Here is a 25413-nt window from a genome sequence, read left to right on the forward strand (position 1 = left end):
TTCACTATTATACTGATACTTCTTGGTTTCCTACAGCCACTGTCATCTGGATTGGATGGAGAACCGCCTAATCTAAAAAACCTTTGTGTGCACCCCACACACGGTCAGCTACCTGAGTAGCAGCCTCTGTTGTATAGTGCACACTTAACCTATTTCGGGGTATACCACATTTGTCAACCCTATGGCACAAGTCCAGAAAGTTACAGCCTAGCTTGTCACAGAACCTTCGAAGTATCTGGTTCAGTCCTTCCACTTGACTCAGAATAAAAGGGTCACAATCAGTCCTGGGGATAATGCTGCAAATTATGAGATTTGCTGAAACTCAACACTTGTCTTCTCAACCTCCTGTGCCAATCACTGGAATGACCCCACGTATGACTTCAGAGCCCATACGACAGGCATCTCTATGGTGCTTTTACATGGGTCAAACAAACCTGTTACCATTCAAGCTTTCCTCCTTACAGGCTACCGGTACCATTAATAGCTTATTACTACACATTTTTCAGCTGACTCACTGTCCTAATAGTCTTATTCCTGCTTCGCCTGCAAACAACCTTCAATTACCACTTTTTTTAATGTAAAAAATAACAAAACAGCAATTTTTAAACCATTAATTATCTGATTTTAGCAGCACATAGTAAGCTAATGAACACTCCAGTTTACAATTAGTTATTAAAAAAGCAAGATTACATGCAATATATTACAATATGATTTAAACGCAAGGACAGCATGGAAAAGTTCTCTCTCTGCCTGCCAGTAAAAGATGTCCTTTTAAGAAAAAATGCACTCTTGCCCAAAATAACAAGCTTTTTCATTCAAGGAAATTCATCTAATTTTTTACTAGCAATTAGATCTTTATCTGTAGTGTGATTATGGAATGACTACAAAATACACAAGTACAGCTTACATAATCACTTCATTAAAATCAAACTTTTTCTAGCTGCAAATATCTTATTACACAGAACTGGGAGGAAATCTAAGTGTCAAGTTCCAGCACTTTATACTTCCAATCAAACAATGGAAACGCCAGGCTGAAATATCCACAATACAAGGAAAGACTGATTACTACTTACCACAAAGATGAAACATTAAGTTGCAAACATTCAGCCACAGCCTTCATCAGAAAAGGAAACACAGACATGCATTCACACACGCAAGCACATCTCAGGTACCCATGACCGCCACCTCCGGCAGCTCAGACCAGTATGCATTCCAGTCAGAAGTTTTTCCGTTGCTGAAGCTCCTTTCATACTTGTGATGAAAAAATCTTTTGTGGACCAGGCTACTAAACACATTTTCCATCCATTTAGTCTAAGATTTGCTTAGTGTGTGTTACCTTATATTCTGCTCTTTGGAAGGGCGGAAAATAAAAGTAGCCACTATAAAAAAAACTGGACCTGTATCCAGCGTGTGACAGCTCAAAAAACAAGCAGCACAGTGCTAGAATTTGAAATGTGCGCCTTTAAGAGAGAGACACTGAGGTAACAAAAGTCACGGGTTAGCGATATGCACATATATAGATGGTCGTAGTATCGCAACACAAGGAATAGGAAGGGCATTGCATTGGCAAAGCTGTCATTTGTTCTCATGTAATACGGTTCCCAAAGTGATTATTGCTGCATGACAGGAATTAACATCCTCTGATAGTGGAATGGTAGCTGCAGCTACACGCATGGGACATTCCGCTTTGGAAATTGTTAGGGAATTCAATATCCACAGTATCAAGAGTGTGCTGAGAATGCCAAATAATTGCATTACCTATCACCACTGACAACACATCCTCTCTGGGGCCCGTGATATCAGTCGGACACTAGATCACTGGAAAACCGTGGCTTGGTCAGATGAGTCCCGATTTCAGTTGGTAAGAGCTGATGATAGGTTTTGAGAGTGGCACAGACCCCATGAAGCCATGGACCCAAGTTGTCAGCAATGCACTGTGAAATCTGGTGGTGGTTTCATAATAGTGTGGGCTGGGTTTAGATGGAATGGACTAGGTCCTCTGATCCAACTGAACCAATCACTGACTGGAAATCTGTTACATTTGGCTACTTACACCATTTGCAGCCATTCATTGACCTCATGTTCCCAAAAAATGTCATATTTCCAGAAAATTCAAGTGAATGATTTGGCCTCACAATCGGCCGACAGAAACCAGCAATCATTTGTTGGACATAATCGAGAGGTCAATTTGTACACAAATCCTGTGCCAGCAATACTTTTGCAATTATGAACAGCTACGGAGGCAGGTATGATTCATTATTTCTGCAGGGGACTTCCAGCGACTTGTTGAGTCCATGCCACGACGAGTTGCTGCACTACACAAGACAAAAGAAGGTCCAACATGATACTGGGAGGTGTTGCAGGTTGCTTTGGGAGGGGGGGGGGGGGATGATATGTCGAGAGAACAAGGCGAGTGACAAAAGCAGGAAATACAGTTTTAATGCTGGAGGATCAATTGTAGTGATTCTCCCTCTTACATACGTATTTTTAGAAAAATATACCACTAACATCTCAGTCCAAGCCCCTTGAATATCTCAAAGATAGTGAAAACTACTTGGCAAACTTCTTTGGTTACTTGGCTCCTGCTGGTAAGACAAAGAAAGCTAAAGGAACTAAGGCGGATATCACCACAGTTACTGTAGACGCAGCAGATGTGTCTGGACTTGAGAAATTGCACAGTGGAGGAATCTAAAGCAATGGTCAATACCTGAACCACTTTAGACTTACCAACATCAAATGAAGACCTGGTAAAACTCTCAGTTACAGTTCAGGTAATGACAGTTGGTCCTACAGCTGTTGATGTGTTGGTGAATATGAGAAAAACTGAATTTCTGAGTTTATCAACCAGGAAATGCGATTCAAATGATGGAAATTCAACAAAGAATTGGCATGAGATAGAGAGCATTCAGGACACAGAAACACAAATGTTCAATTAAATCTAGAATCGAAACTGTACACTACTTGCGTTTCACTAGTAACCATTTATTCAACGAACACCGACTCTTACTAAAGCAAATGCTGATAAATTAATGTGTGCGCAAATGCACGGAGAAGGAAAATTAGAAAAATGATCAGAAAAAGGAAAGAATAAAAGATTGCCAAAGAAGTACACAGATTGAGGTGGCAGTGGGCCTGTCACAAGACCCCAACAGACACAAAGACTGTAATACTCCAGAAGAGATTGTTTCTAAACTTATGCTGAAACATCCAATACTATGCATGTGGCAATCAATCTATGAATACAACATAAGGAAGTCCTTGCTTTTAAAGTGACACTATACAAGAAAACTTTCGGGCTAAACTGGAATACGCTCTACTTGGGGAAAACACTGAAAGACTCTCAGAGATAAGTGGCCAGCAACATTTATCTGTCACCAGCATCATTATTGGGCCCAATTAATGTCATCATATGACAAAATTGCACCAGTTAATGATGTCATTAGGCTAAACTTAATGAATTCTTCTTGGAAGGATATTCTCTTTTCATGGAAATTTTACTGTCCCTTCCCCAAGATCTCATTCCACTCAGTCAAATCTATACGACCACCTCATACCAGCTGCATTCATTCAAACATCCAACATTCCAACTGTAGCATAATTTCAGCCTTAAGAGTATACTCATCAGACACCTTACTTACCCATCTCTTGGGAGCCTCTAGGTCCCATAATCAAACTAGATTACCTGAAAATGCTGTTTTGTTACTACACTGTTACTGTTATAACACACCATTCAACTGATCACAGCATTCCTCCCAAAAGCAAGATATATGACCGCATAAGTTATTCTTTGCCTTACATACAGTTTTATTGCAACAGACTAAATTATTGGGCTATGTTAACTTGGTATTTCAACCACTTGCTAATAAGTTTCAAAAAATTAGGAAAGAAAAAGAAATTTGCAGATGAGTTAAAACTTGACACTCATGGGGTGGGTGGTTGAATTGTCGGATCATATTTGATACAATGTAATGAACTGAACTTCCTAAAATAAACTCCTTCCCCAACAGACAAAAATTTTTCGGACCATGTGCCTTTAAACAAAGCAAAATGAAACCATTACATAATCTTCTGTATTAAGGCATGGATTTATGGAGGAGTTGTTATACAAGTGAATTATTTCATAATTTAACCATCAGCACTGATCCTGGGAAGAGCAAAATTACCATGGCTATTTAAAATTTGACTACAGCATAATTAACAGACAAGTCAATTAGGAGTACACATTTTCTAACTATAAATTAACAACAACCATTTAAGGGAGTTTTTGGCTCCGAAGAACAACTTTAGGAGTTTTAATTACATGGCAATTATCACCTAATGGCAAAGAAGGGAGAAAGAGGATGACCCATGAGAGGAATGCCTATCTTACTGAAACCCTGAATGACGCCCACCAAAGAAAATCACAAAACAAGAAAACAGTATGCTAGTAGAAGCAGCAAACATAAATATAATTGCAGCCCATTTTAAACAGTACACAAATGCTGGAGAAATAACTGACGAAATAGTCACACTCAAACCATGCGACAGCAAACCCACCACTATTGCAGGCGATCTCAACTGCAGAATACACACAGAAAACTATAAAACAAAACTAGTCATTTAAACCCTAGAAGAAGATGGTTTCACCCTACTTAATGACAGACAGATACCTACATACATATGCCACAATAGGAAAGCCACCATTGATATTGCATTAACAAGAGGACAAATAGAAGTATTCAACCAATATGGCATGACTCCATTACTCCTATGCGAAAGCACATTCCAATGAAGATAAAAATAAATATTGTCACGTTACTGCCAGCAAGAAAGACCCATCAAATCACACAAAGAAAAATTGATACAGAAAAATTAACAAACCAGCAAGAACAATTAACACAAATAGAAACTTTAATAGAGAATGGAGACCTTGAAAAAGCAACAGACCAAACAGAAGACCTAAAAAATTCAGTGACACAAACAAACCCAAAAACAAGGTTCGATGCTGAATGCTACAGCAAAAGGAACACTGTTCTAAGAACGCTCCACAGATTAAGAAACCAGCACGATGAGGAAACATACAAACTGTACACAGAAGAGAAGAGAATCTACAAAAAACCAATAGAAGAGAAGAAAAAAGAATATATAGAAAGAGAGGCAAAAAGAGAAGTGGGTGAAGCAGAGAAAGACATACATAGCAGCAAGACCAAGAAAACTGGCTCATACACCAAATATAGGCATGAAGGAATGGGAAGACCACTTCATTAACATACTGAACAAACGAGGAATCAAAACACCCCCAAAGAAAGAGAAACAACATCAAACTAAGGGAAAAAGACAGTATTTGGGAACCTCTATATGAAGAAGAGAAGTGACGAAAGCACAGAAGAACAATAAAGCAGCAGGATCCGATAATATGTATAATGAACATATAAAAGAGGCCCTCCAACATGTATGGACCAAACTATTTAACAAATGCCTGGAACTTGGAACAATGGAGACACTCGACAATAAAAGTTCTATACACAGGTAGAGGAGACCCAACGGACCCAAACAAGTACAGAGGCATAACTTTGAAAAAACTCAATTCAAGATGTTTTCAAAGATAATTACACAAAAAATCCAAACCTCTGTGGACAGTCATCTCCCGGAACAACAAATGGGTTTCAGATCTGGAAGATCAACACTTACGGCAGTAAGTCTTCTTCTAAACAACATTGACAAAGCGCTACAAAAGAAACAAATGTTCTACACAGTGTTCATAGACATTACCAAAGCCTTTGACTTACTGGAAAGAAATCTCATAGTCCGAAAACTGGAAAACACAATGGGAGAAGACAGTGTATGGGCAAGAATAATCAAGTCAATCCTCAAATACAACTTTATCACAATATCACACAACCTCTCTTTTTCAAACCCCGTTCTGCAATCGAGTGGTCTTACAGGGTGACCCAATGAGCCCTTTGCTGTACATTCTTGCCACTGAAGAAGTACTCCAAATTGGAGAAAATGAAGATGTATATGTATATGCATAATTATTGAGAAACTAGACAAATGGTGCACTGAACACAAACTACACAAACATAACACAGACAGAAACAGTAATTTTCAGAAAAGGAGGCAAAACACCCAAGAATGTGTAAATCAGCATCAGAGGACAAAAAATAAAAATCTCAGACTTTAAATACCTACGGGTGACATTGCAACCAACAGCCAAATGCTTCACAAAACATACAACAGAATGTGCAGCCCAAGCAATAATAGCGATACTGGACATCAGAAACATTCGCCCACTCAGTCTAGAAACAACCATGAAATTATTCAACACAAAAATCTTGCCAATCCTGGCCTATGGGATGGAGGTTATACGGGACCACCCAACAGAAAAAAATCTAGAAACACTAGAAAAGGTAAAATCGACTTATCTAAAAAGAGCACTAGGTCTCTCAAAGACAACAAGATCTAAACTAGTGTACCTGCTAGCGAGAGAGACATTCCTAATTGAAGACATCAAACTTCAATATAGGCCTATGATGCCACACCAGCACTTCCAGAATGCAACTGAAGATCATGGAGGACAAACAAGAAAAAATATGGCCCCGAGTTCTATGGCACTGAAGCAATGATGAACCGCTCATGGAGAGCGCCAAACTTCGAACAGTGACGTGTCTTAACTAGACTTTCTATTCACGGCTTTCATCATCTAATCTGCAAAAACAAAACTTATCACAACCCAACCACAACATGTGTTATGTGAACTGTAACGAAGCCTGTGAACGATATCACATAGAACTGTGCAGTAAAAGAGTGAAATTGATAAATGAATATGCAAAAATGTAAAAGTAAAATGTTTAGCAAAGTAACTGTATATGGCTATTTGGCTGCAATTTTATTAAATATATACAAAAAAATGTTACATGGCAACAAATATAGCATGATACAAGGCTAATCTAGGTAGTGGAATGAGATAAAAACAAAAATAGATGTGTTGTACTAACATTACACAACATTTATCAAAAACTGAAACAAATGTAATATAAGCTGCCACACAATGAAAATTTTCTAGTTTGTTTGGAATGGAAAACTATTCACAGGAGTACATTTTGAACACCCTTAAGAATTCATTTTCACTCATTCACAGCATATATAGTAATGGCTGGTGCATGAAATCTGCCTCCCCCTACCATCAGTGGTGAGACAGATCCGTAGCATTGCCTGAGGTCTACGTTATGTCAGAAAGTGATGATATGATTGAGAATTGGTGGACCCAACATGTGTCTGCCAAATAAAGATTGTGGTAACAGAATTATCTGTAGCATAGTTCAATGTTTGTACTTTATATTTTACATATTTTTATCATACAAATTAAAACAGCAAGATAAATTCATAAGACCAACAGGAGCGACAACCACTGGCACAATAAACTGTCAGCAGTTCAATAATTAGAGATACTGCAAATCAAACTGTATACAGAATAGACAAAAGCAACAGGCCAAAATCATGTTACAGCATTTTATGTATAACAATGGACATAATGTGTGGCATACATAATATTCATCACACACAGTAAAATCACAAAATTGATTTTTGATACAAAATTTTAAGAATGTATTTGTGTAGAGTGGGTCATTGAATGAAAACTGCTACAAGTACTTCTACTAATTGAAAACTGACCTCCACAACTCAAATGTACAAGTGTCACTAAACTTTGTGGTTTTTCCTTTTGTAACGAAAAAAAAAAAAAAGATTAGAACACCTCAAAACAAAATTATTTTTAAGTAACTGTGTGAAATACATAGCCCTTAAGGGAAGTCATCGGAATACAGATAAACAAGGAAGATTCGCATTTTTTTCACGGCAGTGCCCTCTTTAACGCACACTGAATAGTGAATTACACAAATTAATCACTACCTTATATTGGAAAACACACACACATACACACACGCTTAACACTATACCTATGCATAGAAACATTGAAGCAACAGTTACAATAGTGACTAATAGAAACGTACAAAGAGAGTCAACTTTAATGACACAATATTGCGGAAAGTTCCACGACCGCTGTAACACATGTGGTATGTTTCTACCAGGGCACTCCTGTGTTATTACGAGTGCCTCATGGTCTATCTCGCCTGCCGCTTGAGCCACCGCCTCCACCAGAACCACCACCACCCCATGATGATGCACCCCTTCCACGTGTCCCGCGTCCTCTTCCACGAGCAGCTGAAACATGGAATTGTGATCACGTACTTTCGAAACCACGCGCAGTAATGACTTAAAATGCGGAATACAATTTACTCACCCTGAGCTCGCAAAATCGCCGATTTTCCTCTCCCAGCACCTCCAGTCCCTTTGTTACCTTGTCTTTTAAACATCGGAGCGTTCTTTAACATATCTGGCAATATCAAAAATCTAATTTTTGATCCTCTAATGTAGACATTTTCTAGTTGGGCAACTCTGCCATCTCTGTATGTTACTGTTATATTTGTCATCTGGCAATTCATATTGTCTTCCGCTTCAATCAACTTCCCTCGGTAAACTTCACCAGTATTCGTTTCACATGTTACAATATGACCTTCTGCTTCGTGCAGAACTTTTATAGGAACACCAATGGACATTTTCACGTAATAAATCGAGACTTCACTGCACGATACGTTATTGACTTGTTAACAAACTGAACCTCGCACAAACATACAACACAAACCCTGCTACCTATTTCGACGCCGGCAAGCCGTACCAACGGACAAAATGTCTACTTCCGGCAATAGCCAACTTTGCAACAAAAAAAAAGCAGATAAATATGTTCGAAATACGGAATTCTTTTCTATATGTTCTATACTTTTTTGTAATCGATATACTGTAATTAATTTAAGAAAACAGATGACGAATTTCGTACTTAAATGGAAGTATCTACGTAGATACGACGTTATATATTCACTGGCGAAAACTCTGTTGACACGAAAACGAAATATAGTTAGGCAGATTTAAAAATGAATATATGCACATCGAACAGGTTTTAAAATAAGGAAAATATTTGAGATTTCGGAAACAAATATTTAAAGAAAGAGAGCTGTAAACAATCGAACAGCGGCATGTTTACTTTTTATGTGTTGTTGCGTACTAATCACGTTGTCTTGTCATCTGACTTTAATGTTTGTGTGTCAACCCCGCGCGCTGAACATTTTACGTGTTGTTTTCATATTTAGGGAAAACACGTGATTATTTGAAGTGGCATGTTTTCTAATTGAATGAGTAACGAAAAGTTATTTGTGAAAGGATTTGTGGACATGAGCCCTATACAGACGTACAAAACTCGCGCTTGTGCAACGTAAACAAGATTACTAAGCGATAAACTTTTGCTTGATATCTGAGTAGTATGCTCGAGTTCGTCGTTGACAGCCAGTGGTTGAAATGGAAAGTGTTGCCAATGACAGAATAAAAGGTTAGATTTATCAGTCAAGCTAAAATAATTTTCACCATATATCATAATTGAGATTATGTTCAAGTTTCTCTCGGTCCTTGGACCGTTTTGAGTAGTGTTATTTGCCTCTACATTATGAAAATCTTTTTATGGAAAACGCAATGAGTGGTATTATAGGCATACTATAAATTTGAGTACCGGTAACGTATGTCAAAACCTGAATACAGTGTGATAAATTTGCAGTTTTACCATAGTAAAAATTTTATTCCAACGCCGCGCAGGCGTTATCCTCATTTTCATTTTGTTGGTGTTCATCTTATATCCTCCTTTGAAGACACTGTCCATTCTGTTCACTTGCTCTCCCAAGTCCTTTGATGTCTCTGACAGAATTACAATGTCATTGGCAAACCTCAAAGCTTTTATCCTTCTCTTCTTGCTCAATAGATATATTGAATAACATTGGGGATAGGCTGCAACCCTGTCTCATTCCTTTCTCAACCACTGCTTCCCTTTCGTGCCACCTGACTCTTATAATGGCCATCTGGTATCTATACAAATTGTAAATAGCCTTTCACTCCCTGTATTTTTCCCCTGCCATCTGTGGGGTTTGAAAGAGAATATTCCAGGCAACATTGTCAAAATCTTTCTCTAAGTCTACAAATACTATAAATGTACGTTTGCCTTTCCTTAACCTATCTTCTATGAGAAGTTGCAGGGCCAGTATTGCCTTGCATGTTCGTATATTTCTCTGGAACCAAAATTGATCTTCTACCATTTTTTCCATTCTGCTGTAAAGAATTCATATGAGTATTCTGCAACCATAACTTATTAAACTGATAGTTCAGTAATTTTCACACCTGTCAGCACCTACTTTCTTTGGAATTGTGATTATTATATTCTTCTTGAAGTCAGAGGGTATTTTGCCTGTCTCATACATCTTCCTCACCACATGGAACAGTTTTGTCATTGATGGCTCTCCCAAGGCTGTCAGTAGCCCTAACAGAATGTTATCTACTCCCAGAGCCTTGTTTCAACTTAGGTCTTTCAGTGCTTTGTCAAATTCATCTCACAGAATCATATCTCTCTTCTTATTTTGTCTAAGTCCTCTTCCATTTCCATAATATTACCGTCAAGTACATCTCCCCTATCTAGACGCCTTCCACCTTTCTGCTTTCCCCTCTTTGATTAAGACTGGCTTTCCATATGAACTCTTTATATTCATACAGGTGGTTGTCTTCTCTCCAAAGGTCTCTTTAATTTTCCTGTTGGCAGTATCTATCTTACCCTAGTGATATATGCTTCTACATCCTTACATTTGTCCTCTACCCGTTCCTGCTTAGCCATTTTGCACTTCCTGCTGATCTCATTTCTTAGACATTTGTATTCCCTTTTGCCTGCTTTATTTATTACATTTTTAAATTTTCTCCTTTCATTGATTAAATTCAGTATCTCTTGTGTTACCCAAGGACGTCTACAAGCCCTTGTCTTTTTACCTACTTGATCCTCTGCTACCTTTACTATTTCATCTGTCAAAGCTATCCATTGTTCTTCTAGTGTATTCCTTCCCTCCATTCTTGTCAGTTCGTACCTTGAAGCTCAAACTGAAACCCTCTACAGCCTGTGGTTCTTTCAGTTTATCCAGGTCCTATCTCCTTAAATTCCTGCCTCTTTGCAGTTTTTTCGGTTTTAATCTGCAGTTCATAACCAATAAATTGTGGCCAGAGTCCACATCTGCCCATAGAAATGTCTTACAATTTAAAATCTGGTTCCTAAATCTCTGTCTAACCATTATATAAGCAGACTGAAACCGCCCAGTGTCTCCAGGTATCTTCCACGTACACAACCTCCTCTCCTGATTCTTAAACCAAGTGTTAGCTATGATTAAATTATGCTATGTGCAAAATTCTCGAAGGTCACTTCCTCTTTCATTCCTTCGCCCAGTCCATATTCACCTACTATGTTTCCTTCTCTTCCTTTTCCTACTATCGAATTCCAGGCCTCCATGACTGTTAAATTTTTGGCTCCCTTAACTATCTCAATAATTTTTTTTATCTCATCATACATTTTCTCAATCTGCTCATCTGCGGAGCTAGTTGTACTACTGTGGTGGTTGTGGGCTTTGTGTCTATCTTGGGTACAGTAATGTATTTACTGTGCTTTTCATAGTAGCTTACATGCCTTCCTATCTTTTTACTCATTATTAAACCTACTCCTGAATTACCCCTATTTGATTTTGTATTCATAACCCTGTATTCACCTGATGAGAAGTCCTGTTCCTTCTGCTACTGAACTTCACTAATTCCCACTGTATCTATCTTTAACCTATTCATTTCCCTTTTTAAATTCTCTATCCTATGTGCCTGATTAAGAACTTGACATTCCATGCTCTGATCCATAGAACACCAGTTTTGTTTCTCCTGACAATAATGTCCTACTGAGTAGTCCCTGCATGGAGATCTGAATGGGGGAGTATTTACCTCCGGAATATTTTACCCAAGAGGATACCATCATCATTTAACCATACAGTAGAGCTGCATGCCTTCAGGAATAATTACGGCTGTAATTCCCCTTGCTTTCAGCCGTTCGCAGTACCAGCACAGCAAGGTCGTTTTGTTTGATGTTACAAGGCCAGATCACTGAATCATCCAGACTGTTGCCCCTGCAACTACTGAAAAGACTGCTGCCCTCTTCAGGAACCACACGTTTGTCTGGCCTCTCAACAGATACCCCTCCGTTGTGGTCGCACCTACGGTACGGCTATCTGTATCGCTGAGTCACGCAAGCCTCCCTACCAATGGGAAGGTCCACGGTTCATGGGGGGATTATCTTATGAAAAAATAAATTATAAAAATAGTGGGCCATACCCCCACTATCCACCATAAACAAATTAAAATCATAGTACACGGATCATAATGAAATTCAACATCAAAATTCATACAGTGAGTTAAGTTTATGGAATCTATGTAGGGCTTGTAAATGAAGTGTTTGTGGTCATGATCAGATGCAACCCATTTTCAGATTAACGGATAATGGTGGCATACATTTAGTAAAAATGAACATTTCACTCTTTATGAATACACACGCAACATACAAATGTAACATAAAAGTGAACATAATTAAATATTTCTCTGTGGTACAGACCAAAACAAAAGTGCAACTGTACATTTATTCACACATCATGTTTCTGAAATGCCACAATGCGTGAGAACTTCAGGGACATGGAATGAATCAAATTTTACATTAAGCAGCAGAACCAGTAGCACCAGGGTACATCTGTCAAGTACACTAACAGTCAGTTATGAAGAACATTAATTACACATAAAAACAAAGATGAGGTGACTTACCGAACGAAAGCGCTGGCAGGTCGATAGACACACAAACAAACACAAACATACACACAAAATTCAAGCTTTCGCAACAAACTGTTGCCTCATCAGGAAAGAGGGAAGGAGAGGGGAAAACGAAAGGAAGTGGGTTTTAAGGGAGAGGGTAAGGAGTCATTCCAATCCCCGGAGCGGAAAGACTTACCTTAGGGGGAAAAAAGGACAGGTATACACTCGCACACACGCACATATCCATCCACACATACAGACACAAGCAGACATATTTGGTCTTTAAAGCCTTTGAGAGCACAGATAATAAAATTCCACTGGCAAAATTAAAATATTTAGGTATTTACAGGCATCCCCCTTGTAGGGACAGAACCACACCTCAGCAAGTAGGTGTGTAATGTTAACAAGTGACACCACAGGAATAAAACAAGTAGGGTAACATTAAATACGGAGTTTTGTAATGTTAAGTATGTATTGAAAATACACAAACATTCAAAACAGTAAGTGAACATCTTCCTGGTCAAGCCTCTGACATCCATATCTACATCTATACTCTGCAAGCCACTGTGAAGTGCATGGCAGAGGATACGTTCCACTGTACTATTCACTAGGTCTTTTTCACATTCCATTTATATGATACTTGGACTCTGGGTGGACAAAGTGTGCACACTGCTGCAACGAACAGTGTTGTACAAGTGGAACACACTACAACTGAACTCTATATAGTGAGCTTGACAGTGCAGAATTTACAAATTGGTTTAGAAAAGTGCTAAAAATCTGCCTGCGACAAAGATAATTACAAGGGACAAACTAGGTTCACATTTCACAAGTGAGGTTCTTCAGGTATGTGAAGAAAATGATAAAGTTTGTGTGTATCCCAGCCAACACAACTCATTTAACACAACCTTCGGATGCGGTTTTTTTTTCTTTTTTCTTTTCTCCCCAATCCCTTGAAGACTCACTAGAGGAAAACACCAACTGATTTCAAAATGAGGAAGCCACAGTTCTCAATTGTACCAAACATAATGTTTCCATCCTTTCTTAATGAACTCATAAATTGTCTGGGGCATAACAACAAGATGAATCTCTGAAATGTGTTCAAGGTATGTGGAATAATACCACCCAAAAAAGAAGCTTTATTCCCTAAATTCTCAGGTGAACAGGATATGAAAGAAACAAAAGGAAGCTGTAGTTGAACCTGTAGTTTCTTGTAACTCTTCATGCTTTCCCGGCGATCTGTTGACATCTTGGATATTCGGGAATCCAGCCGGATGTTCGCGTCGTTCTCGCACGATATTTCAACAGCGTGCCTCGCTGTCTTCTTCAGGTGCTACCTGAGACTGGTCCTTGGGTCGATCGAGTCCAATATTTATGCCTGGGAGGAGCTGGGCATTCCCTAATCGGTCTGCGCCGGGTCGAGTGTTCCATCTGTGGTCCGCGCCTACCAGACTCGGCTTCAACGGACCCCTCCAGTCGCAGATGTTCCGACTGCAGTCAGCGCCTGTTCTGGCCGTCCTCAACGGATGTGGTTATCATTTGAGGTGTGTCAGACACAGTCTGAGATGTTGGGTACTCTATCTCCTGACTGTTACTATGATTTCCACTTCTGTTTCGTGCTGGGCGCTCCCTAATCGGTCCGCGCCGCGTCGTGTGTTCCGTCTGAGGTCCACGCCCGCCAGACGCGGCTACATTGTCCCTCTCTGGTCGCTGGTGTTCCCTCCGCCGTCCGCGCCCGGCCTGGCCGTCTTCTGAAGTCGAGTTCATAATCTGGGGTGTGTCAGACTTATTTACAGTCTTTATGTGAAAAGAAGCTTGTCAGCTGGTAAAATTACTACTTCGTCATCATTCTTAAGGGAACGAATGGCTGCCCTCTCTGCGGAAGAGATGTTATCCCGCGGTGGTCGAGCCCGACGTAATGTGTGCGACACTTCTTGCCTTATTTCCTCTGCTTGATCCACGGGTAGGCTGTGTACTGCTTGTTCTACAGAGCAAATGAACTCTGTGATAGGAAGTCTCTTGGGAGTGGGCGAAAAATTTAAACCTTTCTCCAATATCGACACTGTGGGCCCATCCAACGCCTTGTTAGAGAGATTAATCACAGTACGCCGACGTTTATCCACTTCTAATGCTGTAGAACGAGAAAGAAGCCGTTCAAATTTCGAGGATTGTCTGGTAACGGCGCTCCTATGTGTCCAATCTGATAGCGCCCACGTGGATTCATCAACCCACTGCCAAACATCCCTTGAAAACTGCGATGACAAGTTCAAATGTAAATAAAATAAATCTTTGGAAACAATATCCAGCTGTCTACGAGTAAAACGAATGCGTTCTCTTAAAAGTGCTTGGCTTGCACGTTCCTTAATCCTATTAGCTCTCTTACTGTTAATAAAATGAATAAATCTGGCGAAATTAGGAATAATACCTTCGTCATGGCATCTCAGCAAGAAGGCGAGTGTACTCAACAGCTTTCCTTTCTTCCTCCGAAGTTTATCTAACTTCTGTACAAGCTTCACCATCTCCTCCCCGTAGAGGTACTTGATGTAACTACGTAGGCTTTCCCGGCGTAATAAGTCTTGAAAGTCTTTTCGGGTTTGCAGCCGGATCCTAAAATCAACTTGACTCGATATTTCGGCGATCCAACTGTTCGCCATCTTCAGGGAATGCTGCTTCTGCTGATGAGTCCCGCTGAGAACTGACGCAAGATTGCAATTCGACGTCCTATATAGGCCACCGTTCAGTACATGGCGCATGCGCCGCCCATTACGGTTTCTGACTTCCAAAACAGGGAGGTGGCGCCGCCCTTAGTGAAACACTGCTGGCAACGATATATCGCAAAAACCCGGGGTGTACAAAATCCCGTGTCAATGTGGGAAAGCTTACGTTGGTCGTTCTATTCGCACAGTGAATGACAGGTGTGTGGAACATCGCCGTCACACGAGGCTACAACAGCCGGAAAAATCGGCCGTAGCAGAACACTGTCTGAATGAGAGACACAAAATGAAATTTGAGGAAACTGTTGTAATTGCCAACATTTCCGGTTTTTGGAACAGTGTCCATAAAGAGGCGATTGAAATTAGGTTGACTGATAATTTAATCAACAGAGACAATGGGTTTCCTCTCAGCAAAACGTGGAATCCTGTATTATCTCGCATCAAAACTGAATGTTCTTCGGTGCGACCTTGATTGCGATATATCGTTGCCAGCAGTGTTTCACTAAGGGCCGCGCCACCTCCCCATTTTGGAAGGCAGAAACCGTGATGGGCGGCGCATGCGCCGTGTACTGAACGGTGGCCTATATAGGACGTCGAATTGCAATCTTGCGTCAGTTCTCAGGGGGACTCATCAGCAGAAGCAGCATTCCCTGAAGATGGCGAACAGTTGGATCGCCGAAATATCGAGTCAAGTTGATTTTAGGATCCGGCAGCAAACCCGAAAAGACTTTCAAGACTTATTACGCCGGGAAAGCCTACGTAGTTACTTCTAGAATGGATTGCATGAGGGATTTCTAAGCAATCTCATTTGTTGACTGATTGCACTTCCCCAGTATTCTACCAATCAACTGAAATCTACCATGTGCTTTACCCACAACTGAGCCTATGTGATCATCTTATTTCATATCCCTACAACGTGTTGCACACAGGTATTTGTATGAGATGGGCAATTCCAACAGTGATTCATTGGTATTCTAGTCAAGGACACTACAATTTTTTTTCTTTTTTTCTTTTCGTGTTGTGAAGTGTACTATTTTACATTTATGAACATTTAAAGCAAGTTGCCATCTTGGCACCACTTCGAAATCTTAAGATCTGGCAGAATATTTATGCAGTTTCTTTCAGATAGTACGTCATTACAGATAACAGTGTTACCTGCAAAAAGCCTGAGGTTATTATTAATACGTCTGCAAGATCATTAATGTACAACATGAACAGCAAAGTTCCCTATACACTTCCCTAGGACACACAGAAAGTTACTTCTGCATCTGACGATGACTCTCTATCCAAAATAACATGCTGCGTCCTCCCTACCAAATAGTCCTTGTTCTAGTCACAATTTCACTTGATGCCCCATTTGATCATACTATTGACAATAAGTGTAAGTGTGGCACTGAGTGAAATGTCTTTCAAAAATCATGAAATACTGCATGTACATGATTGCCTTGATACGAAGCTTTCAGTATGTCATGTGAGAAAAGTGACAGTTGGGTTTCGCATGATTGATGTTTTTGAAATCCGTGCTGGTTGGCATGAAGAAAGTCATTCTATTTGAGATACCTCATTATTTTTGAGCTCAGAGTATGTTATAAGATTGTGCGACAATTTGATGTCAACAATATGGGACGGTAGTTTTGTGGATCACTTCTGTGTCCCTTTTTATAAATGGGTGTGACCTGTGCTTTTTTCCAAGAATTGGACACAATTTTCTGTTCAAGGGATCTACAATAGTTTACAGTTAGAAGAGGGGCTAACTTGGCCACAAATTCAGTATAGAAACTGACAGGGCTTCCATTGGGCCGTGCAGCTTTGTTCAGTTTTAACAATCTCAACTGCTTCTAAATACCGCTGGCGCTAATACTTATTTCATTCATCTTTTTGGTGGTATGAGAATTAAATGGAGCAACTCTCCTGGGTTTTCCTTTGTAAAGGAATATTTGAAAAATGGAGTTAAGCATTTCAGCTTATGCTTTGCTACCCTCAGTTTCAGTTACTGTCGCGCGCGCGCGCGCGCGCGCACACACACACACACACACACACACACACACACACACACACACTCACACTCACACACACACACACACACACCTGTCTGCTAGGGGCAGGACAATAACTTTGGTGGCACTAACAGCCTTTACATGTGACCATAATTTCTTTGGATTTTGTGAAATATCACTTGACATTATTCTGCTATGGTAGTCAATGAAAGCTTTACACATTACTCTCTTGATAGTGAGATGTATTTCATTCAGCATCTCTTTATCTATAGCCCTATACTTTGTTTTACACCTATTATGTGGTAGTCTATGTTTCTTTAGAAGTTTCTTTACCATGACTGTATACCATGGAGGTGTCTTCCCATTATGAACTGTTCTACTGTGTACATATCTATCCAGTGCATTGTCAATTATTCTTTTAAAATTGAGCGATAGCTCCTCTACATGCTCCTGCCCTCTTTCATTTTCTTTTTTTAGTCTGTTGTGTCTCTTCAGTTGACATTCTACACATCATAATGATTGTTGTGAATATGGTATGTGGCACGCATAACTTTGAATCACACAAAGGAATGAAGGAAAAAGACTGCTAAACATTTAAACTTTTGGACAAAGAAGTACTCATTCCAAATAGAAGACACACACTTTCACACAAGCCCAACTCATACAAGCGTGCCACTGTCTCGTGGTGTTGGGGGCATGACTCCAGATTACAACTGTGTCTGACATGAGCAGGAATCTGGGTTGGGTGGTGGGAGTAAGATGGGAGGGACAGGGAGGGGGGGAGAAGGGTAGCAGGGCAGGGGTGGGGGAAGAAGCTTTGCTCCTGTGGGAGTGTGCATGGATGTGGTGCAGACAAGGTAGGGTTGCTAGTTGCAGTGTTGGGAGGCTGAGAGGGGATGGAGGGGAAAGACTGGTAAGTGCATGGAGTGGGAGCAGGGAATGTTGTAGGCGAGTGGAGGAGAGGTACCAGTGAAAGTTGAGGGCAGGGGGGTTATGGGAACAAAGAATATGTTGTAAGGGCAGACCTCACCTGTGTGGTTCAGAAGAGCTGGTGTTTTTGGGAAGAATCCAGAAGGTGCAGCATGTGAAAAAGTCGTTAAAGTAAAGCACAATGTGTTGGGTGGCATATTCAGCTACTGGGTTGTCCAGCTGTCTCTTGTCCACAATTTGGTGGTGGCGATTCATGCAAATAGACAGTTTGTTAGTTGTCACATCTACATAGAAAGCAGGAAGCTTCTGTGGTAGATTAGATGGCTACTTTCACAGTTGGCCCTGCCTTTGATTGGGCAGGAGACGCCTGTGACAGGACTGGAGTGGGAGGATGCATGGGACAGGTCTTGCATCTGGGTCTGCTGCAGGGATATGAGCTAAGAGGCAAGGGTAGGGATCAGGGGTGGAATAGGGATGGAAAACGATGTGACATAGATTTAGTGGGCAGTGGAATGCCACGGTGGGAGGGTAGGGAGGATATTCCTCATTTAAAGGCACGATGAGAGGTAGTTGAAACACTTTCTCCACAACTTACAATGCCTTGTCCCCCATATGTTTCACCTGATCCTCCTCAAAGCAACAAGCCACCTTTCTCAATGTTGAACTGCACCTCAAAGATTGCTACATCACTACCCCTATCCACATCCAAGCTACCAACCACCAACAGTACTTCCACTTCAACAGCTGCCACCCATTCCATATCAAGAAGTTACAGCCTAACCACCCATGGTCATCACATCTCTAGTGATGAGTAACCCCTCTCCAAATATGTCAAGGGTCCCACTGAGGTCTTCACAGACCAAAATTACCCTCCCAACCTCGTCTAGAAATAGATCTCCCATGCCTTCTCTCTCCAGTCACTTACAATGTCCCACACACCCACTGTCCGACCACTAAAGAGCCCTCCCTTTATGACTAAGTACCACCGAGGACTGAAGTGACTGAATCACATTGACTGCCAGAGTTTTGACTACCTCTCGTCGAGCTTCGAAATGATGGATACCCTCCACATTCCTCCCACAGTGGTACTCTGCTGGCCACTGAACCTATGCAGTATCCTTTTCCACCCCTGCTCCACTCCTGCTCCCAACCCCTTGCCTCACAACTCACATCTCTGCAATAGACCCAGATGCAAGACCTGTCCCATGCATCCTTCCACTCCAGGCATCTGGAGTCCTGTAACAGGCATCTCCTACCCAATCAAAGGCAGGGAGACAAAAGCAGCCATCTGATCTACCAACAAAGCTTCAAATGCTGTTCTGCTTTTGACAGGGCTATGATAACTAGCAAGCTGTCTGTCTGCATGAATGGCCACTGCCCAACTATGGACAAGAGACAGCTGGACCACCCAGTAGGTGAGCATGTCACTCAATGTACTCTGCTTTACTTTAATGACTTTTTCACTTCCTGTGCCTTCTGGATTCTTCCTACAAACACCAGCTCTTCTGAACTGCACAGGTGGGGTCTCTCCCTGTAGCATATTTTTTGTTCCCGTAACCCCCTGGCCTCAGCTTTCACTAATACCTCTCGTCTAATCAGTTACAATGTTTCCTGCTTCCACTCCAAAAGCTTTCTATCATACTAATGCACCTACAAGTCTCCTCTTCCCTCTCCCTCAGCTTCTCGACACTGCACCTAGCTGCCCTATCCTGTCTCCGCCATGTTTCTGCAGACTTCCACAGTCGCAGTCTAGAGTCGGACCTCAGTGCCCGGAGACAGTGACTGTGTGTGTGTGTGTGTGTGTGTGTGTGTGTGTGTGTGTGTGTGTGTGTGTGTGTGTGTGTGAAAGAAAGCTGAAATGTTTAGCAATCTTTTCCTTCACACCTATCTTCGACTTAGTGCCTCCTCTGTGTGGTGAGTATCAGTCTCTCCTTTTGATGGTGTTCGCAAATCTAATAAATCTGGTTTCAGTGCCCCATTTTTGCCCCATTTTTTTCTACTAGTGTTAGGAAGAAGTAATTGAATTTGGTAGCTAGTGATTTGAATCTGACACGTCTTGTAACTATTGTCATCTGTAAGTTGGACATTTTTTGCCTTACCAAGTTTATTCATTTAATGCCTAACAATGCTCCAAATTTTCATTGCTCTATTCTTGGACTCTCGCATTTTTGTACATATTACATTTGTTTTTCTTTATTGATGGTATTGTGTAGAACTTAGAGTACCTCAGAATAGTGTAATTGAGTCAGAATTTATGATTCTATGAAGCTCTGCCTTTCCTTTCCTTAGCTAAACTTAGCTGGTGGGGACACTTTATAGCCAAAATTTAATCATCATGGTCAACCAAACCATATATCGACTGTGATTCTTCTGTTCATCATAGTGTATTAGTTGATTGAGCTAGGTACAGGAACAATATTTTAACTATCAGACATTTTGCCGTCATCAGGATCGCTGACAAAACCGTTCATCAGTGTGCCTGACAGTGGTGATGTATCTGACTGTTGAAATATTATGCCTGCAGGGCACTGTGAACCAGCTGTACGCCTGTAAGCTGCCCAGTCCTTTATTAAGTGGTCCACACCTATTTTTTAAAAAGACAACAAGAGTTAAAAATAAATTATCAATTGCTATGTTCTTGTATTCTTGTTGTAAATTTTCTTGTGGGGAACAAACCAGAGCTGTGTGTCAGTAACTTGCGTGTGCGCTTGCGCAATATTTACCATAATGCTCTAGCAGCAAACAAAAATCAGGCAGTGTTTCCATTTATTTTTGAGAACTGACATCACTTTCTTACTATTTTTTGCCAGGAGCTTGTTGTTGTATCAAATAGTAGATACAAATAGCAGCCGAGCAGCATAAGAGGAACAGCAGTCACTTTCTTGTCAAACTGCCTGCTTTATCCCCTTATATATGCAAAGTAAGCCAGAAATAAGTCCCATAATAACTGGTTTGAAGGGTAGGCACTATTCATAACATCTAGTTGCAGAAGTTACCTGCAGTAGCAGCTTCTACATGTCAATGTATAACCTGACTCGCTCCTCGATGCCAGTCGTCCTACTCGGCAGCGACATTTACAGAATGTTATGTGCAAATGAAAGAGTGCTTGCTGCATTTATTAGATCATTCTCCAGTAGTTTTGAGCATTTGATGTGTATGTGGCTATTATTCCTGCTTGCAGTTTTTATGAGCACATAATTCTGTGTTGAAGAAGGCTGTTCTGTGTAGCTTCAAGAATAGGATACACTGTCAGCTTAAAAATGTCAGACATCCCTGCATTATGTGGAATTGTCCTCTAGATTTCACAAGATGCGAACCCACCAGCACACAAAAGGAGGCGGAGAGTATCGTGCTGTCGGTAGAGAAACAGCGACGGCAGAAGGGACCCGTCAGGAGAGCTCGGTGACTAGTCACTGGATGTCACCTGAGTAAAAAATCTGTCAGGAACACTTCAACCCTCATAAAGCTTCCCGAGTTGACTGTCTGTGCTGTGATTGTGAAGTGGAAATGCAAAGGTACAACTAAAGCTAAACAGAGACCAGGTAGACCTCACATACTGACTGTTGGTAGTATGTTAAAAAAGAGTGGAATATGACTGTTGAGCAGCTCCTCATAAGCGAATTGTTTCTGTAATCGGAGCTGGGCAGCTCTTGAGGGGTGGAGAGAGTGACACCACTGGACCGCATGCAGCAAAGAACACGATTATTGTATTGCCGTGACAGTACAGCCTGTCGTGGAGCATCATCTGTGAGGCAGTGGGTTTTGGACAGTAATGTTCTCAAAATAGTCTCGTCTGCCTGGTGTTCTGACCTGAACTGGAAGGAGCACCTTTGGGAAGAGACAGAACGTTGACTTCACTCCGGACCTGAGCGTTCGACATCATTACCTTCTCTGTTTTTAGCTACTGAGGAAAACTAGGCTACCGTTCCTCCAAGGACATTTGGACTCCTTGTCAAAAGTGTCCCCAATAGTGTTCAAGCCGTTGTAAATGCAAAGGGTGGACACAGCCACTAATGACATTCTCTGACAGGTGACAGGATACTTTTGCTCGATAGTGTATGTTGCCATGACAGTTAATATTTTTAAGTCTTTTAATTTACCACTGTATAATTGTCTTTGGGATATTTTCAAAGTACTCGTAACAGATTTCTTTTGAAGCTTTAAAACTGTAGTAAACAGCACTGTTCCAGGTCACTGTAGGCCTGAGTGTAAATATATTGAGTATATGGTACCCTTTCAAGATGTCGCATCAGTTATTGTTTGATCCATTTTCATTCATTCATTCATTCATTCTTTAGAAATATGCTAATACTTGATGTTGAAGAAATATTGTCTACTACACTCAACAATTTGTAAGATTTAGTTATTTAGTTAGTTGCTTAGTTACATGTTCCATGGATCATCTCGCACGGTAGAGTCTAATGTTATGCATTGAGTCATTTTACATTCATATTGCAAATTAATTTGCACATTTGGTTACATTCTGAACATTTCTAAGTTTATATTACAAACGAAAAAAAGTGAGATCTACGGATCACATTCTACACATTATAATAATAGAAATTCTTCTTGAAGGAATTTTCTCAGTTTGTTTTCAAATTTTACTGTGGTTTCTGTCAGACATCTCATGTCACTGGGTAAGCGATGAAAAATCTTTGTTGCAGCATTTTGATATCCTGTCGCAATGAATAACACCTTTGTTTTAATGACTGCAACCTCAGGTCACATATGCCCATGACACTTTCTGCCCTAGTATAAAACAAGCCACCCACCTTTGAACTGTTTCAATGATCTACGTCAATCCTATCTGATGCAGATCCCACACCACACAGCAGTTCTTCAGAAGAGAATGTACAAGCATAGTGTATGTAGGCAATCTCTTTTGTAGACCTGTTGCATTTTTTCAGTGTTCTGCTAGTCTTGGGTTTGCTTTACTGGCAACGTTATTTATGTGGTTACCCCAGCTTAAGCTATTCGTTACTATAATCCCTAAGTATCTAGTTGAATTTGCAGTCTTTAGATTTGTGTGATTAACTGTGTAACCGAAATTTAGTGGATTCCTTGTGGTACTCATGTGGATGACTTCACACTTTTCATTGTTTACAGTCTATTGCCACTTTTTGCCCCCATACACATATATCTTGTCTAAATCATTAAGCAATTTGTTTTGATCATCTGATGACTTTATAGGACTGCAAATGAAAGCATCATCTGTGTACAATCTAAGAATGGTACTCATATTGTCTCCTAAATAGTTTATGTAGCTCAGGAATAGTAGAGGGCCCATAACACTTCCTTGGGGGAACACCAGATAATACTTCTGTTTTACTCGATGACTTTCCATCAATTACTATGAACTGCACATTTCTGATGAAATCATGAATCCAGTCACACAACTAAGATGATTGTCCATATGCATGCAATTTGATTAGGAGTTGCTTTTGAGATAGGGTTTCAAAAGCCTTCTGAAATCTAAAAATAAGGAATCAACTTGACGTCCCTTGTCAGTAGCACTCACTTCTTCCAGAGAATAAAGAGATAGTTGTGTTTCAAAAGATTGATATTTTCTGAATCTTTGTTGGATGTTTGTCAATAAATTGTTTTCTTCAAGATAACTTGTAATGTTCAAACACAGTGTATGTTCCAAAATCCTACAGCAAATCAATGTTAGTGATATGTGTCTGTAATGTAGCGGATTACTCCTGTTTACTTTCTTGGGTATTGGTGTGACTTGTGCAATGTTCCAGACTTTACAAATGAAACTTTCAATGAGTGATCAGTTGCATATGATTGCTAAATATGGAGCCATTGTATCAGGATAGTCTGAGAGGAACCTGCCTGGTATACAATTAGGACCAGAGGTCTTACCTTAATTAAGTGGTTTAAGCTTCTTTGGTACATCGAGGATATCTACTGTTCCATCAGATGCACAGAAATTTTAGTTCTATCCAAAGGCCTCACCCTTAGCCCTACACCCAAATTTAACCATTCTCAACTTGTCATTGGACGTACTCTCCTTCTCCTGGCCCAGCAATGGAAGCACTTCTTTGTCGCCAATCCCTCCAACGAAAACCAATCTAATTCCAACATTGAACTCTGCCTCTCCCATTTTGTACGACCACTCAGCTGTGATCCTCCCTCCCATCTAACCACCTGCTGGTCACCTTTCAGGAATTCCTCGCCTCCAACTTAGCCTCACCGTCCTTCCTCAGGTCCCATCCTGAAAGTACAAACCTTTCAGCAGAAGAAAGGATAGCCATACACAGCCTCAAAACAAATCCTGACCTAATCATCCTGCCTGCAGACAATGTCTCCAACACTGTTGTTATGATCATATTGACTACATGGCAGACGGCGTCCACCAGTTATCTGATTCCTCCACTCTGCCAGAGTGATACTATCCCAGAAGTCCAAAATAACCTCCAGTCCCTGCTTAAAGCCTTAGGCCTTTCCCAGAACCTCTCCCCTGAATCCATTTCCCTCCTCACCCCTATGACACCCGCACACCGATCTTCTACATGCTCCCCAGAATCCACAAACCCAGCAATCCTGCACGCCCCATTGTGGTTGGCTGTTGTGCCCCTACTGAGAGAGTTTTGGCCCTTATTGAAAAACTCCTCCAACCAATTGTTTTTAATCTAGCCTCCCACATGAAAGACACCAACAACTTTCTTCATTGACTCTCCACTATCCTCACCTCTTTACCTCCTGGATACCTACTTGTCCCTCATGCCCATGGTCTTACCGCTATTAAACACTGCCTTTGCCAATGCCCTTCAGACTCCAAAGCCACTACCTCATTCCTCATAAACCTTACTAATTTCATAACCCACAACAACTTCTCCTTTGAATGGAAGGTATAAAAACAAATCTGCAGCACAGCCATGGGACCTGGATGGCACCCTCTTATGCCAGCCTGTTTATGGGCCATCTAGAGAAGACCTTTCTAGCCTCCCAAAACGCCAAACCCTTAGCCTGGTTCAGGTTCTTTGATGATATCTTCATGATGTGGACTAGGGCCAAGATACCCTATCTTCATTCCA

General features: G+C 40.7%; 2 protein-coding genes across 4 annotated transcripts in view; one reads left to right on the forward strand and one right to left on the reverse strand.

The window, feature by feature from the left end:
• Nucleotides 1-7285: 7285 nt before the first annotated feature.
• Nucleotides 7286-8726, reverse strand: LOC124711565 (small nuclear ribonucleoprotein Sm D3). Its single transcript, XM_047241707.1, has 2 exons — nucleotides 8282-8726; nucleotides 7286-8202 (listed from the first exon to the last, which is right to left on the reverse strand). Exons 1-2 carry the CDS (start codon nucleotides 8595-8597, stop codon nucleotides 8096-8098), a joined length of 423 nt encoding a protein of 140 aa, XP_047097663.1. The 5' UTR covers nucleotides 8598-8726; the 3' UTR covers nucleotides 7286-8095.
• Nucleotides 8727-9084: 358 nt separating this feature from the next.
• LOC124711706 (protein GUCD1) overlaps nucleotides 9085-25413 on the forward strand; it is a 47696-nt gene continuing 31367 nt past the window's right edge. The window contains exon 1 of one of the 3 annotated variants that reach the window (XM_047241909.1): nucleotides 9085-9421. In XM_047241909.1, the coding sequence (XP_047097865.1) occupies nucleotides 9391-9421 (31 nt within the window). In that variant the 5' untranslated portion in view covers nucleotides 9085-9390. Of the gene's footprint in view, nucleotides 9422-19629; nucleotides 19786-25413 lie in introns of those variants that run through there. The other 2 variants (XM_047241910.1, XM_047241908.1) reach the window with 2 other exon arrangements.

Source organism: Schistocerca piceifrons, chromosome 8, assembly GCF_021461385.2.
Source record: "Schistocerca piceifrons isolate TAMUIC-IGC-003096 chromosome 8, iqSchPice1.1, whole genome shotgun sequence".
In the NCBI taxonomy this organism is placed as follows: domain Eukaryota; kingdom Metazoa; phylum Arthropoda; class Insecta; order Orthoptera; family Acrididae; genus Schistocerca; species Schistocerca piceifrons.

Coding starts and splice junctions, on each gene's coding strand:
- LOC124711565 (XM_047241707.1), bottom strand. CDS start 8,597: ATGTCCATTGGTGTTCCTATAAAAGTTCTGCACGAAGCAGAAGGTCAT. Junction 8,203..8,281: donor GGCGATTTTGCGAGCTCAGG/GTGAGTAAATTG, acceptor TCCATGTTTCAG/CTGCTCGTGGAAGAGGACGC.